At 38.8% G+C, this 18,702-nt stretch overlaps 1 protein-coding gene across 1 annotated transcript in view; it reads left to right on the top strand.

The window, feature by feature from the left end:
* Positions 1–5,607, top strand: part of LOC135125746 (uncharacterized) — a 565,798-nt gene extending 560,191 nt beyond the window's left edge. Inside the window, exon 2 of the mRNA XM_064051408.1 lies at positions 1,370–5,607. Within this exon, the coding sequence (XP_063907478.1) occupies positions 1,370–1,786 (417 nt within the window). The 3' untranslated portion in view covers positions 1,787–5,607. The remainder of the gene's footprint in view (positions 1–1,369) is intronic.
* Positions 5,608–18,702: the final 13,095 nt, after the last annotated feature.

Here is an 18,702-nt window from a genome sequence, read left to right as displayed (position 1 = left end):
CGAATTATGAAGAAGTCCTGGAAGACCAGATCGTCAACCGTCGCCAACGACCTGGAGAAGCCGGTCGAGATTTCATACAGGCGATGCAAACCCTCACCCGCCGTCTGGGAGGGTATTCCCCACAGGCCGTCCTTCGTCGCCTGTACAGCCACCTGCTACCGGAGTACCGACAGTACATCCGTCGTAGAGACTTCCAGAGCATCGGGGAGTTGGTGAGGCTCATCGATGAGTATGAGCAGCTCCAGAAGGAAGTGAGGAGCCATTCACCAGTCCCACTACCGAATCGCGTCTCGACGACCACCCAGATCCCGGCTACCAGGTACGCGTACGCCCCTAGGTCTGAAAACCGTCCCATGCAGCCGTCGTCCAGGCCCGTGCAGCCATCCACGACACCACCGCGAAGGCTGGAGACCATCCGTCCCCCACCACCGTCGTCCAGGCCCATCCAGCAGTCCACAGGCGCCACCGGCAACACCGGAACCACCGTCAAATGTTGGAGGTGTGGAGAATCCGGACATTACCGCTCGGCCTGCAGGAAGCCACGCCGACTGTTCTGCTCCAGGTGCGGCCGAGGCGGAATAATGTCCCGAGAGTACTCCTGCAACCGAAGAAATGAGCAGGGAGTCAGTACAGCGTCCAGGACGATTCCGACAACCAGAGCAGCCACCCCCAACGCTGTCGCCGCCATCAAGTGTTGGAGATGCGGAGGAACTGGGCACTATCGTTCGTCCTGTTCGAATCCACCCCGCTTGTTCTGTTCGAGATGCGGACGAACGGGGGTAATGTCCAGGGATTGTTCCTGTATCCCGGAAAACGAGAGAGGGGCTGCACCGCGTCGAGGCCGCAGCAGCGCCCGTCTGACGAGACCTCGCCAATCATCGTGCCGTTGAAATTCCGTGACAACCGTCCCCATGTCTCCGTCACACTCTTTGACATCGTCCACGATGCCCTACTTGACACTGGAGCCGCCGGAACGTTCATTGGGAATGAAGCCGTTACCTTACTTAACCAGCGCAACGTTCTTCCCTTGGTAGCTCCTCGCGTTTTGACTCGCATGGCCAATGGCGACATTATCCCGTCCATAGGATCCTACAGCCTAGAGATGGAGATCGCCGGCATTCCCATAAACATCCGTGCTGCTTATCTTCCAAATCTTGCCACCGCCATGGTATTAGGGATGGACTTCCTGCGCGCCAACGCCATCGCCATCGACATCCCCCGGGGGACGCTAGTGTGGAATCGCTCTGAGTCGCAGAACACCCCTGCCGTGTCTACCGCGCTGCCACCCGTGCCCGGGCCGTCGGCAAGAAACCCGCGCATCCGACGCGCTCCAAACGACGCTGTGATTGACTGTGACGTCTGTTTCCAGATGGATAACCCGGTCGTACGGGATTTGGTAGCGGAGCTGCTCCGGGGAGAGGATTCCGCCGCCGCTGGACACCGCCCAAAGTCCCGGGGGATCCAGGTGGGACCCCCCATGGGGGCAGCTCCCCAGCTAGTCTCCCGCGGGTCCAGACAGACGGAGAGGCCCCCCGACAGGCCCGGTATGTGCCAGTGGACTAGGAGGTCTGCTGGCATTGTGCGCGACCGGGCCACTGTCGGGGCCAGTGCCCGTATCCGGCCGGCCCCAAATTTTGTTCCCGATGCGGCCTCGTGGGCACCACGTCCGCCGCCTGCCAGTGCGGCCTACCGGAGCGACCCCGCAGAAGCCGCCCCCGTCGACCGTCCTCTGGCGAAGTCCGGCGCCCCGTCTCTAGGGATTCCCCCCTGCCGTCATCCCGCGTGAGCCCATCTAGGAGGACCAATGCCGTGCGAGGACGAACCGGCAGCCGCCTTTGAGCAGCTGCCAAAGCCGAAGTTTGTGTATTTAATTTTTTTTCATTTTCTGTAGGGTGTTTTAGTGGGGGTGGGTAAGGAATAAAAAAAAAAGAAGTTACACTCCTTTTTTTACCGACGAAAGGGGGGAATGTAACGAAGCGAATTTTCGCGAGCCGGAAATCGTGCCGCGTACCGCGAGAGCGGGGGGTAAATTCGCGATCGCCGCGCCGCCGCGGCGGAAGAAGAGGATTCTTGCCTGTGACTCCAAGGAGTGCGGAAGTGCTGGGGCTGTTCTTTTTGGGCTTGTGATTTTGAGAAGTGTGGCAGAAGTGCACAGCTCGACCCTCCGACCACCGTAAGCACTTTCTGGGTCGTCTGCCCGTCTTAGTACCGGTTTTCGAATCGCCGACCCCGAACGAGAAACCGTGTCACCGTCACCGCGTTTTTTTTTTGTCACCGTCGAAAGTCGAAAGCGTCGTGCACGCGTCGTTACCGTCACCGCGCTCCCCTCCCGGGTCGCCGTACCGTCTTCGAGCGATTTCCAGATCTCAAGGTCGCCGCCTCCAGAGCCAGAAGGAGGCCGTCCTGAGGGAAGTCGCCGCCCAGGAGGAACGACCATGCCGGACGTTTAATTCTTTTTTTTTGTTGTAAAACCGTTTTATATTTATTTAAGTTGCTTAGCCGTAAGTTTTATTATTTTAAACCGTATAGCTGGTGGCAGGGAATAAACCCTATTTATTGCATAAAATATTCTCGCCGTTTTATTTCTTATTCTCGAGTTTTCGCAGCGGCTCATCACCTGAATTCCATGTCTCCGGCTTTAGAGCACCCCGGCGCTCCCTCCCCCGGAGAGGGAGCTGGCGCCCGAGCGACGGCCGCTCCTCACCGAAGGCGCCACCCCCGGCGGCGTGAAGGTAGCCGCATAAGCTTGGTCGACCAGACGTGTTTCTGACATCAACGATACTAGTCGACCCAAAGCTTGGCACTCAAGTACGCCGCCACCCCATACGTTATCGGGGAGATTCCGGACCGTCACCGGACCGTCCGTCCCATCATCCGGAATTTCGTCGCACATTTTGTTCCGAAATATATTCAACGACCCTCAAAATACCCAGCATGGTTTTCACCTAAAATTATCAAATTGATTAAAAAGAAATATTCCTCGTGGAAGAAAGCTAGAAAATCAGGTCTCACAGAAGATTGGGAAAAATTGTTCGGTTGAGAAGAATTGTAAAGCATGAATTAGAAACCTCACATAAGAATTTTGTGTCTTCTGCAGAAATAAATATTAATTCTGATCCGAAGCAATTTTGGAGATACATTAAACTGAAAAAGAGTAGCACAGAGATACCGCTTAATATGACATTTCGGAATGAACCAGTATCAGGAGGGGAGGCTATAGTAAACTCATTTGCAACGCTTTTCAAATCCTCTTTTCAGTCTGATTTTGGTGATCAACTCGGTGACGTTAATTCAGATTCTGTAAATAACATTAATTTTGGTAGTATTCGTGAAGAGAAGGTCTACTCTAAATTAAAAAACTTGAAACCGCAATTTACAGCTGGTGCAGACTTAATCCCTGCGTTTTTGGTTAAAGATGCAGCTTCTGTATTATACACTCCCTTAACATTTCTGTTTAATTTAGCCATTCATAGTCAGACATTTCCCGAGTGTTGGAAAACTTCGAAAATAATACCGTTATTTAAGAAAGAAGATAAGACTGCTGTAGAAAATTACCGACCAATAGCAATCTTAAATAATTTTGCCAAAGTATTTGAACAGATAATTTTCGATATTATTTACTACCAAATTAAAAACATCATAGTTGATAATCAGCATGGATTTATTCAGGGACGCTCTACAGTCACTAATTTAATGACTATTACACATTATATTGCTGTTAATCTGGACGAAGGATTCCAAACGGATGTTATATACACCGAGTTCTCCAAGGCTTTTGACTCTTTAAACCATAGGATTTTACTTCGTAAGCTTTCCGAGTTTGGTTTTTCGAATAGTGTGTGTAAATTTTTTCAAAATTATCTAGCCAGAAGGAATTATTTTGTAGAAAATTGCGGCTACAGATCGTTTAACTTTATAGCTTCGTCAAGTGTACCACAAGGCTCGGTACTGGGGCCATTGTTATTTAACATTTTTATTAACGACATAGTCATTTCAATTGTTCTGTTTTATTATATGCGGATGATTTAAAACTATATACTCGCATTACTAATGTCAATGATTGTCACTTATTGCAATCGGATCTTGATTCCTTGGTTACTTGGTGTGAGAATAACCATCTTTACTTAAACTATAGCAAGTGTTATATTTTATCTTTTACTTTGGCTAATGATCTCTTAAACTACAATTACAAGCTTAATGATCATATTTTAAGTCGTCTATCACAACTGAAAGACCTGGGAGTTAACTTTGACACAAAGTTATCCTTTACGGAGCATGTTAGATTAATTACATCAGATGCAATCAAAATTCTAGGCTATATAATCCGGAACAGCAGTATGATTCATAATGAAGCAACACTAAAGTTGCTATATTATACATACGTGAGAAGCAAACTCGAATATGCATCCTTAATTTGGTTCTCACATTTTAAAACTTATCAGGAGATGATGGAAAATGTACAGCGTCGTTTTTTCAAATATTTAAATTTTAAAATTTTCAAATATTATCCATCCAGAGGGTTCTTTGCTCAGGCGATTCTCTGCTATACGACTTGATGAACGTCTATGTATTAGCAGTGTTATCTTTTTCGTTAAACTTATAACGAATGCAATCAACGCTCCGCAACTGTTGCGATTATTTCAGTTCAATTCCATGGACATGTTACAATCCTGCCGATGGGGTTTTGAGGAAGACCAGCTGCTCGAAGTCTTCATCTCGGGCTTTTTGGATACGGTCTGAGTGTAGTTCGAGATGGCTCGTTTGACGGGGTCGCGCACTATGACGAATGAATACATCAATTTGTGCATTTATTCCGCTTAATTTGTCCTACAATAATCATCACACTGGATAAAATAATTCAGTTTGAGTTGTTCGTTGATTTCTGAGAATAATTTCTAATTTCATTTTGACATTTGGAATTTGCATGGTTATTCCAAAGACGCCATCGCCGAACTTCGACAGTGCGACGGAACATTTCGCGACAAATCGGATCGGGCGCGAATTTCAAAATACGATTTTTAAAACCTTTTTACAGTGAATGAGCGCGATGCAACGATTTGAAAAAAATACTGGCAGATAGCCCTCTTCGACCTCCACAAATGCATCACTCAATAATAGCTTTAAAGTGATCTGGGGAGATATCATAAAATAAAAACCAATTCCCATGTTAATTCCCTATATCCAGACTTGGATGCGGCACCCTGTATTAAGTTATATTAAGTTATTTTTGTCTATTTTGTATTCTGTTATTGGGGTAAAACCTGTTGAATACAATAAAATTATTATTATTATTATTTATGGATCAAAACAAAGTCTAAAGGCAGTTTTTCTTGAAAAGATCAAATATAGAATATATACCTGGCAAAGTTTGATTCAGAACTGCCCCTTATGATTCCTTATTATCATAACTCATGTATTACTAAAGTGACCAGACGTCCCGTTTTGAACGGGACTGTCCCTTTATTGGACCACCTGTCCCGTTGTCCCCATATAATGATCTGGAACGCAAAATTGTCCTGTTTTCTAAAACCGCGCATCACCATCAATATTAAAGCAAATTTGTTCCTCCGAGAAATATAAATACGACTAAAAATATAATATTATGTTGCAATTTAATAATTACTGTCACATAAATGGTGCTTTACTTTAATGAAGCTGGTGATTGCTTCTTATTTTTCATAACTACTTATAATACAAAAAATATTTTTAATTTTTGTGAACATAAAATAAAGAAAGAAAATTAAAAAGTTGTGTTTATTTTTATTGTTAACCTTCCCACTGGGGTATGTTATGTTATGTATGTATGGTATATCTATATTCTATATTAGATTTATTTTATTAGTAGTATGTATGGACGTCCCGTTTTGACTTAAAAAAAAATGGTCAGTTTATGTATTACTATTAGTTATGTGTTACTTTCACTTGAATTTCTTGTGTTTTATGTGTTATTTTGTAGATAAGTTAGAGCGATCAAGGTCGATCATTGGTGAGGTTGGCCGAGCTGTAAGCGTAGAATTTAAAAATTCCCGCTAGTTGGTCTAACGGTTCTGCCAACCGAGAAAAATGCAATATAACCAGATAGATCGATCATGACGACGCGCTATGTTTTTTATGTGTCTAACCGTTTTGTTCCGAAGTTTGTTTGTTTTCAATATATTGCACATTTAACACTTTATGGGCGCATTATTCGTTCTTTTAAACGTATTCTAATGAATCTTACCCGGATCTTCTTATTTTTTCGCTAATATTTCTGAGAAGTTAAACTCAAACTGGATACTAGACATGCCTCATCTAAATCTTACCACTACAACAGCTACCACGAAAGAGATTCATTCCCAGATAAACACCCCCACAGTACCATATGCCGACATTTATGGATTCCACGGCGACTCACTTCTGCTGCTGTGGAATATCCTTTTGTCTATTGCTGTTTTATATTTACTTTTCCATAACCGCTTCCCTGGCTTAACTGTAATACTGCAAGCTGCGCCCATCAATGCAACAGATAAAGTAACCTACCATCATGATATATTATTTTGGACTGCTCATTTCGGGGAATGTTATTTTTGTAATATACTTTATATTTCGGCGCCTACTGTCGCGCCATCGTAGCAGGGCTAGCACCTTGAGGAATTCCTCCGGCACAGATTCAAATCTATTTAGAGTATATTTTGGCAACCAAGAAAATTTTGAAAGATTTTAACAGGGCAACAGTGTCGACATTTCACTGAATGCAGTTTAAATTTTTAGGAGATTTATGCTGTGGGTATCGTAAAACTCATAGATGAATGTCCTGTGAACTTTAAATTGTTTTCTAAAATGGCCTCGTTTACATTCATTTTGTTTAATAGTTTTGAGTGGTCATTCCAAATTCCATAATACGTAATAAGTATAGTACTTTTTTTTCTAATTTAAAATAACTTATGTCTTATCTTAGAAATTTTGTGTTTATATTTAGTGTTGTACTTAAAATTAGAACAGTGCGTATGCCTGAGTTCTGGCGTTGTAATTTACAAATTAATTTTTTATCCTTTGTAGTTTATTAACCATTATTTTTATTTATATTTTTATTAACTCGTAAATATTACTTACACTTACACTTTTGTATTTTGTTTTCGGTTGTGATATCTTGGACTGGATAACCATAATGGCCTGCAAGCTGAGTATAGATGGGCAACGTTTACTTCGGCACTAAGCAACTACGCAGTACACACCAAACACCTCTATGTCGACATAACGCAACCACAAGCCGGGTTACGTCAAGATCTTACACCCCACGGATTTGCCACGTCATACACAGCACCACTTCGGTACCCGAGCTAATATATCATCATCCGCTGGCACCACCTGCTTAGCTCAAGCGATAGGATCCACACTCCACTAGTTATGCGATTTTTGCGGTTCACAACCCTCATTTGGAGATGTCCGTAATTCAAGTGACCACGTCCGTACCATAGGCTGTCGTTGGTGGACTATCGCTAAGCCCCTGCAAATGTGACTGTGAGTGTTAGTGCTGACGGTGAGTCTTGCAGTAGCCTTGACTACCCACGGACATTGGTTATCCAAACCCGGTATATACAACAAATTCTCCTTCAAGAAAAAATGCATAGTGACATTTTGTTATCAAAAGGTTGTTCATGACTGTTACTCCGCTTCCAGGAACTTTTTTTTACTGTTCTGATATTTACATGTTTTTTTTTTTTTTTGGTTTTGTTCAGTTGTTGGGCTTTTAAATGAATTGTAGTCATATTTTATATTTTACCGTTTATATATATATTGCATTTTTATTCTTAAACTTATTTTAATCGCAGTGGGTCCAGCGATTTTTCGAAAAGGGAGGATATGTCATATTGAACTTTTTGGGTTTTTAAACTTTCGACATTCCTCTCTTCAGGAAATCGCCCAGCCGCGACTTCCTGAAGCTTGCAATAGATTGATGAACTGTGATTTTGCAAGCTCGGCACTAGAGAGTCTTCCTGGGCTCGTAACGGAGCTTCGAGTCTGTGGGGGCCCACGGCGACATAAGCTAGATAAGTAGTTTTAGTAGTTTTTTTTTTTTGGTATAAATACATTTTCTTTTAATTTTTTTTCCTAAAAATTTTGCAGTTTCATTTTTTTATCTTTCCAGAGTGTGCGGTTTTATTTAACTTTTTATTTCAAGATTGACAATATTCGCAATGTGGCATCAATTTTGTTTAAAACAACGAGCGGAATCTGCAATCAAGGGCGCACCACGATGTAAAGCACATTAGCGGAATCTTTCTTGCCACTGCAAGTATGTTGTGAAATATAATACATGCAATCAGTCTTGTGAAAACGAAAAAGACAACTTGCAGAAGCAAGCAAGCAATGAAAACATCGAAGAAGAAACCGAATCTCCTATCTCAGCCAAAATTTCAACACTAGATCCCAACACCAGCAGACTAGGTGCCGACTGGAGACCACAGCATGTAAATAGCTCAGTTGACGATTTGTCTGATGAGGAAGACCAATTTCAAGAAATACAAAATTTAGTGACAACTCCAAATTACGTGTGGTTTTTGGGGATGTACCGACTGTAGGTTTGGCCGACTAACCGACTAGCCGATTGTTCGGCCAGAAAAAACCGACTAGTCGGCCGATTGTTCGGCTTCGCCAAAACCTGTTTATAAATGCGATAGACAGTGTGTTTTTCTTTTCTATTTCTATCTAAAGATTTGCTTTATTTTGATAAGAGGAATAACTAAAGTTCCTTTGTTTTGCAAAAAATGTATAAAGTTTGTTTGGATAGTTTTAACATTAAATAAAGAATAGCACAATTTAAGGCCAGTTTATACAATATTTTAACTGAAATTAAGTTGATCACGCATTTAACAAGGCCATTAGCGACGTTTGATTAGCATAGATTCGGTCACATGGTACTTTAACACCGTGTTAAATATTTAATCGCAATTAAATATGTATTTAATTGAGCTTCTGTAAATCGGGTTTAATTGTATTGTGGCGGCACAATAACACGTCGGTAAGCGGAGAAAGATAAGTGGCCCCGTCGTCTAGTGTTCAGGACACCTGCCGGGCAAGCGGGAGGCGTGGAGTTCGATTCCCACCGAGGCAACAACAATTTTCTTCGCTTACCTACAGTATTATATACTATTTTAATTTTAATAAAAAGAGCCGACCGATCGGCTGTTTTGCCGACCAGTCGCCGACTGCCAGCCGACGATGAAAAACCGGTCGGCCACTAGTCGGTACATCCCTAGTGGTTTTTGAATGGGGCAGCCTGCGATCGTTTTCCATGCACTGGGAATACAGGCATACATGCCGATTTTGTGCCGGGATCAGACCCGCTAGAATACTTTGAAAATTTTAGCACCAAGGATCTTGCAGAAATGACTGTCCGTGAAACAAATCGTTACGCTAACCAACAAATTCGTGAAAAAACAGAAAAGAGTAACTCAAGAAAGAAACTAATTCGGACACCAATATTTTACGACGGAGAAGCGATTTTTTTACTATTGAGGTTTTTACATTTTTGCAATAATGAGACATATAAGACGTCGTTATACATACCGGAGGATGACGTTTCAGTAGACGAAAATATTTGGCTTTAGAAAGGTCGCCTAAGTTGAAAAATGTATACAGCAAAAAAAAAAGAGTGCGATTGGGGATGGAATCATACAGACTTTGTGAAGCTAGTACTGGTTATGTCTGGAAAATTATCGTTTATACTGGTAAAACTACTGAATTTGCCTCAGTAGTTCATGGGCGGGATATGCCGGAAATGACAAAACCTACAAGAATAGTGTTGACGCTTGCAGCTGAATTGCTAAATCACGGATATAGGATTATGATGGATGACTTATTAGTACTTATTACCCTTCATCGGAAATGTTTAGCATTCTTTGTGACTTCAACTCTAATGCTTTGGGTACTATCCGACTAAATAAAAAGTTCCTCCCAAAATCTGTGACTAAAAAGCAATTGAAAGGAGGTGAGTACTTTGCTGCTTTCAGTAATCAGATGATGTGTTTGAAGTGAAAAGGTAAGAAAGACGTGACAATAAGTACAACTCATGCAGCCGGTATGGTACTAATTCAGAACTGAACAGGTGATCATTTAAAAAACCCGCTAATAGTGCTAACGTTTTGTATTTTAGTATGTGCCAATTTATTCAATTACAAAAAAATTATTGTGGAGTATTTTAAGTTCAAAACAGACAATTACGAGTATTATTTAGTGAACGGTGAATATGAGTGTCAGAAGTGGTTTTACATGTGCATATATTGCACCAACAACACGAGGAAAATGAAATTGTTTTTCTGTAAATTTAAAGACATTGTCATCCTGTTGACAATTATTACATACCATTTGTTTCAAATTATTACAGATCTGATAAACATGTAAAGGCTTGTAAAAGACAGGATTTACTAAAAAAAAACGACTTGAAGGTTATTTTAATTACAAGGTGTGTTGCAATCATTTTTCTAATTCAGATTTTACAAATAATTTGCGAAACAGATTAAATTTAATGGCATATCCAAAAAGTCCAACTGAAATTAACGGTAAAAATCTCTGTTATCAATTCATATCCACTGTGTATTTGTTTAATTTTAGAGACTACTTAACAAACAAGCAACTCCACTGGTACAAAATTCTAACAATTTCGTGTAAATTGAAAATAATCCTGGTAACTTAAGGCTCCGTTGGATTGAGCCCTATCTGCGTTTTATAAATTAGGCTACTCACAGTGCAAGCACTATGGAGAGAGTTATAGACAGCTGTCAATCACTACGCATAAAATTGTATTTAGTAGAAATGCATTATAGGTGCTAGGACCAGGAAAATTTTATATCTGGGGGTACAAAATAAATATTGTCTAGCATGCACATGTAATAAAAATTTAAAAAATGATAAACCTCATAAATATTTCAAAAACGGGAACAAGACCTCTACAGCAATGAAGAGTAGTATTATCTTAGATACATTCCAAAAATCAGTAGAAATGCATGGTCAATTTATAGAGAAATTGTAGGTGATGGTGACAGTGGTGTTTATAAAAAAAATCGAGACAATCCAAATACGGTCCAAACATTTCTGTCGAAAAGGTCGAATGCCGGAACCACATTCTACGGAATTATGGCAATAAATTACGAGAACTATCAAAAACGCCTGAAGGAAATATTCATATGCGACAGTTTACGCGTAATAATTATTTAAAATTTCGTAGTCAATTGTGGTGAAATAAAATTTTGCAAAGAGGACGCAACATCATGACCCGAAAAAGTAAATAACTTGAAACAAGATATTTTGAATGGCCCGCATCACATTTTTAGTGTTGATTCTAAGTGTGAATCATATTTCTGTGATAAAGCGGGAATGGTGACAATATATTTTTTGACGATGACGCCACTAGACTTTACTAAGCAATTTTTGGAGATACTTAAATCGCGTAGCAAATCTGTGGTCTAGTTTGTTACATGATGTGGACAATACACAAACAACCACAGTAGAAGAGTAATTATTCCTCTAGAAATTGCTGTTATCACTTAGTGATACAAATTTCTGAGGGAAAAAATTGAGAAACATTAATGGGTGTGAATTAAATTAAATGGTACATATCTATATAATGCCGCTGAAACATTTAATGCAGTCGTTAATAAAATGATTGGTGGTAAAAGAATTAATTTTACATTAAAAGGTTCTTATTGTATATATATATATGTTTTTTTTTAAGTAGCGATAGCTCTATTGAAAGGTTTACAGAATTATTTTGACGTAGGAAAAATTAAAAATAACGCATCTAATCATAAGAAAAAAAAGTTTCAGCATCATAATGCTGATTCCGACTACGATTTGGATTATTGTTTTACCGAGGAAAAACCTGATATGAATCCAGATAATTTTACCTAGGCGGAACGAAAATTTTTGGATCGCCTGTCTACATGAGACAGATCTAATTCAGGAAAAAACAGTTGGGTAACATTCCACTGCAGATTGGTATAAGGAAAATTCTTTTCGACTAATTGCAAGTCATTTTACAAAGATTTGTAATATGACGGAAAAAAAAATGACACGAAAAACACCGCTAAATCCATTTTATATCCAAATTGTATTAATAATATATCATTAAACAATTACCAAAACCTTTGCAGCATAGTATCAAGCATGAAAGTGATGCAATAAAAGAATTTGAAGACAAATTTATTTTAACGGTAAAATGTAGCATATTTGTAGGGATAATAATAGTTGAAGTAAAGTGTCCTTATTCAGCTGGATATGACAGTAGAAGAAGCAATTACAAAAAAGGTAATTCAATATTGTTATTTTGACACAGATGGAAATGTACAGTTGAAAGATCAACACATTTAGATGTGCCAAATTCCAGGACAGCTCCATATAACAAGAGACGTTTGTAACTTCGTCGTATATACGTTTAAAAATTTCGTCACCATTATCCCATTGTCATGGAAAGAAATGATGCTATTTGGCAAAACAAAATGTGTAATCTTTTAACGTAATTTTATTTGAAAGCATTGTTAGCGGAAATAATAGATTCTAGAGTAAAAAGAGATCGAACCCTAAGAACTATATACGAAAAGATTTAGTCTGACACTTTTTTCCTTTTTTTTTTGAAATGTATGCAAAGACAGAGTGTGGGTTAAACGGACTTCAAGTTTTGACCTAATTAAGATAGGTTTATCAATGTCTAATAATTTGAACAAAATTACATGCATTGTGTACCAGTATCAAGGCGTCGAAAGACTATATTCTTGATAACGATTAAAAAAAAAGCACGAAACGGTCGCCAGCTGGTTTACCTAGAAAATCCCAGAAACGATACTCAGGGCAGGACTCTATTCTATTTATTCTATTTAATCCTTTACTTTACAATTTCCGGTAAGCTAATTTCGAATATCCGAATTTACAATTCTCTTAATGCTTATCCCTTCCCAAATATGTAACAAGTATTCTTGCAAAAGGAAAAAAAAAACCGCTGTTCAGTTCCACTCGTAAAAAGTTCTGTCTCTACGCTGTACTGAGTGTTTAAAAAAATGTGGCAACCTTGGGTAGATGTTCCTTTGGAAAAAAATCAAGATGTTGATGAGCATCTTGAAGCCAAACACAACCTCCTTTGGCTACTAAGAAATATTTGCCTGGGGAGGCAAAGCAATTAATTAAAACGTTACATAAAAATTTAATTAAAAAAGGTGTACAAAATCCGGTACGTCTCACTTCCGACTTGTTGGAAATCCCAAAATCAACAGTGAGTGACATAGTAAGGGCCGATCCAATAACAGGACCACCCCAAAAACGAAAAAATCGGGAATCAATTTTTCGTCCCTGTCTGATTCATTAAAAACAGAAAAGAAAGAAACTATATATTGCATGTACGATAACAATGAAGTACCAACATTAGAAGGCATTCTCAATGAATTTAGATTAAAACAATTTAATTTTAATCATTCATTAAATACATTAAAGCATTGCTTAGAGAAGATGAGAAGATGAATTTTACGTACAAACTTACAAAACATACAAAACTTACAAAACTTACTAAACAAAAGAACTTTTATTATGGAGTCACCCCGTCTAATCAACTGAAGAACAGATTACAGTGCCTATCAAAAAAATTGCAAGACTTAGAAAACGTTTCTTTTTTAATGACTTATATGCATCCATCGAAGCACCATGTTCTCCGGAAAAGATGATGAAAATATGGTGGTAAACAACGCACGCTTTGGAGTATTTTTCTTGTTTTTCTTGGCGAAGAATTTAAAATTTTATCATTTTTTTAACATTTTGTTTTTATGGTTGTCTGGCAGTTTTATCACTTTATGCAATAAAATGCAGCCGGTATGAAGAAATGTTAAATTTGAACAAATTGGCGCCTTTGACACGGGCAGAATTGTGGGTATGCGAGAGATTGGTTTGTCGTAGGGGAATTAGGGCCTTGTTGTAACAGGGGTAAGTTGTAATACTAAGTTTTTACCCTGAATTTTAATTCTTTAACGTCAGGTTTTTTACTGAATTTAATTCTTGCACCATAAGAGATCATGTCATCACAACTACTATTCCTTCAACCAGCGCAGTGAGTGAATGTGTACACGTGTTTCGTTTTGGCCAAGTAATGTAAAATATTGCTTTAGTAATATTTGGTTTTTCGTATCTGTTATTAATTAATTTAAAACTTTTAGTTTTGCATCTAGTTCAAAAATTACTCGGCTTTGATATTCCTTACACATTTTGACGCTAAACCACATAATTTTGTCGAAATGTAATTAAATGTAGAAAATTATGCTACGGGGCATGTTGTAACAATATCTTGGAGCAAGTTGTAACATGTTACAACTTATCCCAAATTCACTTGTACAAATCTCGTACCTAGCATACGAAAAGCGAGCCAAAATTTTTACCTATGCCATATATCGCTTTCCAGATATATTAAGAAAGAGGAAGAAAAAACTCAAATCTTTAATGTTGACTCTTTTTCAAAAAGTTTGTTTCAGTTTTACTAAAAAAAAATGTGTAGGTATAATGAAGTGTTGGGTTGATTTTTGGAAAATAAAGTCTAAATATGTATCAACATCAGCTTTATTTTTACTGTTACTACCTGCCTCATGGCTGTTACAACTAGCCCCAAACACGGGACAAGTTGTAACAATGCACTTTTTTTAAGGAAATGCCTGATGCGAAGTGATTATGAACAATTTTGACCTTTTGCCTGTTCAGTCCAATATGGAAATAGTTAAACTACCGACGGATACTTTTATAATGGTCAAACAGCTAATTGACCCTTTTCCTGTAAGCAAAGTGAGTAGACATTATATAAATTCCCACGATACAGAGTGAGACAACATCGCGCAGGCGAAGTCAGATTTTTGGAGCGCCAAGTTAAAATTAACCAATGAACGACAGATTACGCATGTGTAGCCGGTTGCATTCTGTCAAAGCGGTTTGTTGTCACAGGCCTTTGCTTTGCTGCCGGAGTGCCGGATACTATTTCCAACGTGGTTTTGAAGATGCGTGCGCACGGAAAGTCACTATGGAAGTTTTACGATCTTACAGGAAAAGGGTCAATAGATACCAAATTATATTCATTTTCCTAAAAACTGTTACAACAAGCCCCTCGTTCCCCTACCGTGAAATTGCAAGAAGAATCGGCCCAAATGCTTCGACAATTTCACGAATATGCAGCGAATATGCAGGGCGTGGTAAATGAGGGGCTGAGAGCACGTCGTAGGGGCAGTGGGCGCCGAATAGTAACTGGTGAACGTATTTTCACTGCTACTTTCTATTGCAATTTTTTTGAAAGGTAGTGTATATTAATAATATTAATATATATATAATAATAATTTTACACGCAGGAAGTGAAAATGGTTGGGTTAGTAATTCGCTATTGCTTTCTGCTAAAAATATAGCAAGTTCTGCAGATTACCATTGCGATATCGACTCCACCCTGTCAGAAAACACGTAATTTATAACGCCCCCTACCACAGTAGAACGAAATGTAGGAAACCAACAATAGCTACAAGGAAAGACAATATTAAGGAATTTATGATAAGAAATAATATCGTTATACCGGAAGAAAAACGAACGAAACGACAACTTTTAGACCATAAAAGAACACAGTAACATTCAAACTACATATATCGTTGATTCCTTGGCAGAGGATGCTTATGATAACTTTAAAACATCTCCAAGTTTTCAAAGCATTTGGTTTTGTAGTTCCTGATTAAATCAATCAAATAAATCAAAAGTACAGACCCATCATATTTTGTACATTTTAGGTAGGATTTATTCAGCACAATTTTAGGGTAACGTCATCAATTTTTTAGGGGGGATGAGCAAATACATTTTGATCAAAACTTGACCATGCCTATGATAACTTTAAAACATCTCCAAGATTTAAAAGCATTCGGTTTTGTAGTTCATGCTTAAATCAATAAAATAAATTCACCGCATTCATTAATTTTTTTGAATCAGCCTGGATATGCAACTCCAAAAAATATGAATGGAATGATAAATCAAAAGTACAGACTCATCATATTTTGTACATTTTAGATACGATTTATTCGACAAATTTTTGAGCTGACGTCATCATTTTTTTGGAGGGGATAAGTAAATATATTTTGATTAAAACTATATCATTCTTATCATTACTGTAAACCATCTGCAAGATTTCAAAGCATTCGGTTTCGCAGATTCCAAATTAAAGTGCAAAATATTGTTTCAAAATTTTAAGGTTTTTTTTACAAAAATCTGGACGTTTCGGGTAAAAATTCAATTCGGAGTCATAAACTACATTTGTAGGACTACCTTATTTTATACATTTTAAAACCCATTTACTATTCACAATTTTGAAATGACGTCATCGCATTAGTGGTGGGGATGATTAGACAAATTTTGGTTAGCGTTTTACCATCTACATGATATTCCTAATATTATGTCACATTAGATTTTTTGAGTTTTAAAGTTTCGACATTCCTCTCTTCGGGAAATGGCCCAGCCGCGAGTTACGGCGGGAGACCGGGGAGACCATAATGCTGAGCTTGCCATAGATTGATGAACTGTGATTTTGCAAGCTCAGCACCAGGGAGTCTTCCTCGGCTCGTGCCGGAGCTCCGGAAGGCAGAGTGTGTGTGGTGGCCCACGGCGACAACACGAGTAGTAGGTGAGTAGTTCCTTTTTTTTTGTAAATTTATTTCGGTTATTTCAAATAAATAGATCTTAAGTTTTTTCTAAAATTTTTGAAGTTTTATTTTTTTCGGAGTGTGGGTTCTTTTTTTTGAAGATTTTTGGGGGCACGTGACATATTTGGTGGAGGCGCAAACTGATCCCTTGTAACTTTTACATGGTACCTTGCTCAGATAAAATTTAATATTTAAATAATAATCTTTTTAATGTCTAATATAAAAATACAAATTAAGAAGAAAACCGATTCAAACGATCAGTCCGAGTTTCATAAGCCCACGTTTTTCGTCTCGTTACAACGAATTTCCTCTGCTCCGGACTTGACTCCGATTATTCAAAATTCCGTGCCGCGCGAAAACATAAACACATACCGTCGTCGTTACATTACCCCAACTAGTAATACCATGCCACGCCGAAGTACAATCAAAGAGGCTTTTGAGTCCTCGAAATCGCCCGCCACGCCACAGTTCGTAAGCCCACCTATTTTCGATCCCTGCTTTCATGATGCAGAAACTTTTCTTAGGAGTTATGACCGTTGCGCCATCGCCAACGGGTGGGATGATAATTTAAAAATAACCTATTTTGGTACATTTTTGAGCGGTATTGCAAACCGTTGGTATGAAAATTATGTCGAAAACAATACCTCCAGTACCTGGAGAGATATTGTACTAGAATTTAAAGTAGAATTCCCGTTAAAACCAAATAAAGATGCCGAATTTGAATTTGCAAATAGAAAACAATTTAACTCCGAAAGTATTCGAGAATATTTTTACAAACTAAAGTTGTTAGCATATGATGTCGATCCACTCATGGATGACAGTCAATTTATTAAGTATTTTGAAAGGGGTTTACACCCAAAATTTTATACAGACTATCAGCTTTCAAAGCATGATTGCACCACTATCTACGATCTTACAACTATTATTGACAAACTAGAAAAGATTGATAAAAATACGTCGACTTCTATAAATGAACTACAACCGAAAACACCATTTTCACCAAACGGTTTTGTTAACACACGTTCTCCCCCATTTCCATCCTCCAATCCAAATTTCCGACCTCGACATCCATTTGCACCGCCCAATCAAAATTTTCAGCCTCGGCACCCAAGTTCTTTTTCAACTCCGTCTTCAAATACAAATAGATTTTCGCGTTTTACACTTCCCCGCAATTTTACAAACATGCAGTACTCATCAAATTTTCAAAATCCAAATAGATCCCAAAATTTTTCCAGAAATCAAAATCAATATTTACCAGTTACTGGCACAAATAACGGTAGGCCTCGGTGTTACAACTGCAATAGAATAGGTCATTTTGCCAATACATGTCGTTTACAACAACATTCTCCCCCAAACGATCAAGGACGCCAAAATTTTTAAATGTACTCCCTGGTGTCCGTCCTTTCTCGGGAGAGTCTTACACTAAAATTCTGACAATTTCAGGGAAAGTAAATAACAAACCCCTACAAATAATTTTAGATACGGGGGCAGCATCCAACGTAATTTCTCAACAACTGCTTCCAAATTTTATTCCAAACAATCAAATAACTCGATTTCTAACGGGTCCCGGAAATAACAAAATTCCTATTCTAGGTACGGCACAATTTGATTTAAAAATTTCAAGTCTCAATACTACATGTAACGCGGTGGTAATACCCAACTTCGGTCATTCCCTAATTATAGCTACACAGTTTATGAGTAATTTTAATGCTACTATAAATTTTAAACAAAAAGTTGTAAATTTTGCGTGGAAAAATCGTAACACCACGATACCTTTTTGGGATCCCCAAAATTTTAAATCCCAAAACACTTCTAACCATTTTTATTTTTTTAACAACCATCGGAATACAAGAGCAGATCTCCAAAATGCAGTTCCAAAAAATCCAGATAAAGTTACGCGGACATTATCACATAGTAATTTTAGACAACCGACACCCGATACCGAGAAACCTTCTGTGGGTTCCACTACTTGCGTTAATTTTACGAGTCATAGTGCCAAAAAATTTTGTAACATAATCGACACAACGTCCAA

The sequence above is a fragment of the Zophobas morio genome, unplaced genomic scaffold (assembly GCF_036711695.1).
Source record: "Zophobas morio isolate AGI-343-1 ecotype UQ-CSIRO unplaced genomic scaffold, CSIRO_AGI_Zmor_V1 ptg000009l, whole genome shotgun sequence".
Taxonomy (NCBI): domain Eukaryota; kingdom Metazoa; phylum Arthropoda; class Insecta; order Coleoptera; family Tenebrionidae; genus Zophobas; species Zophobas morio.
Note: the sequence above shows the minus strand (reverse complement) of the source record. Positions and strands in the feature narration are given on the sequence as shown.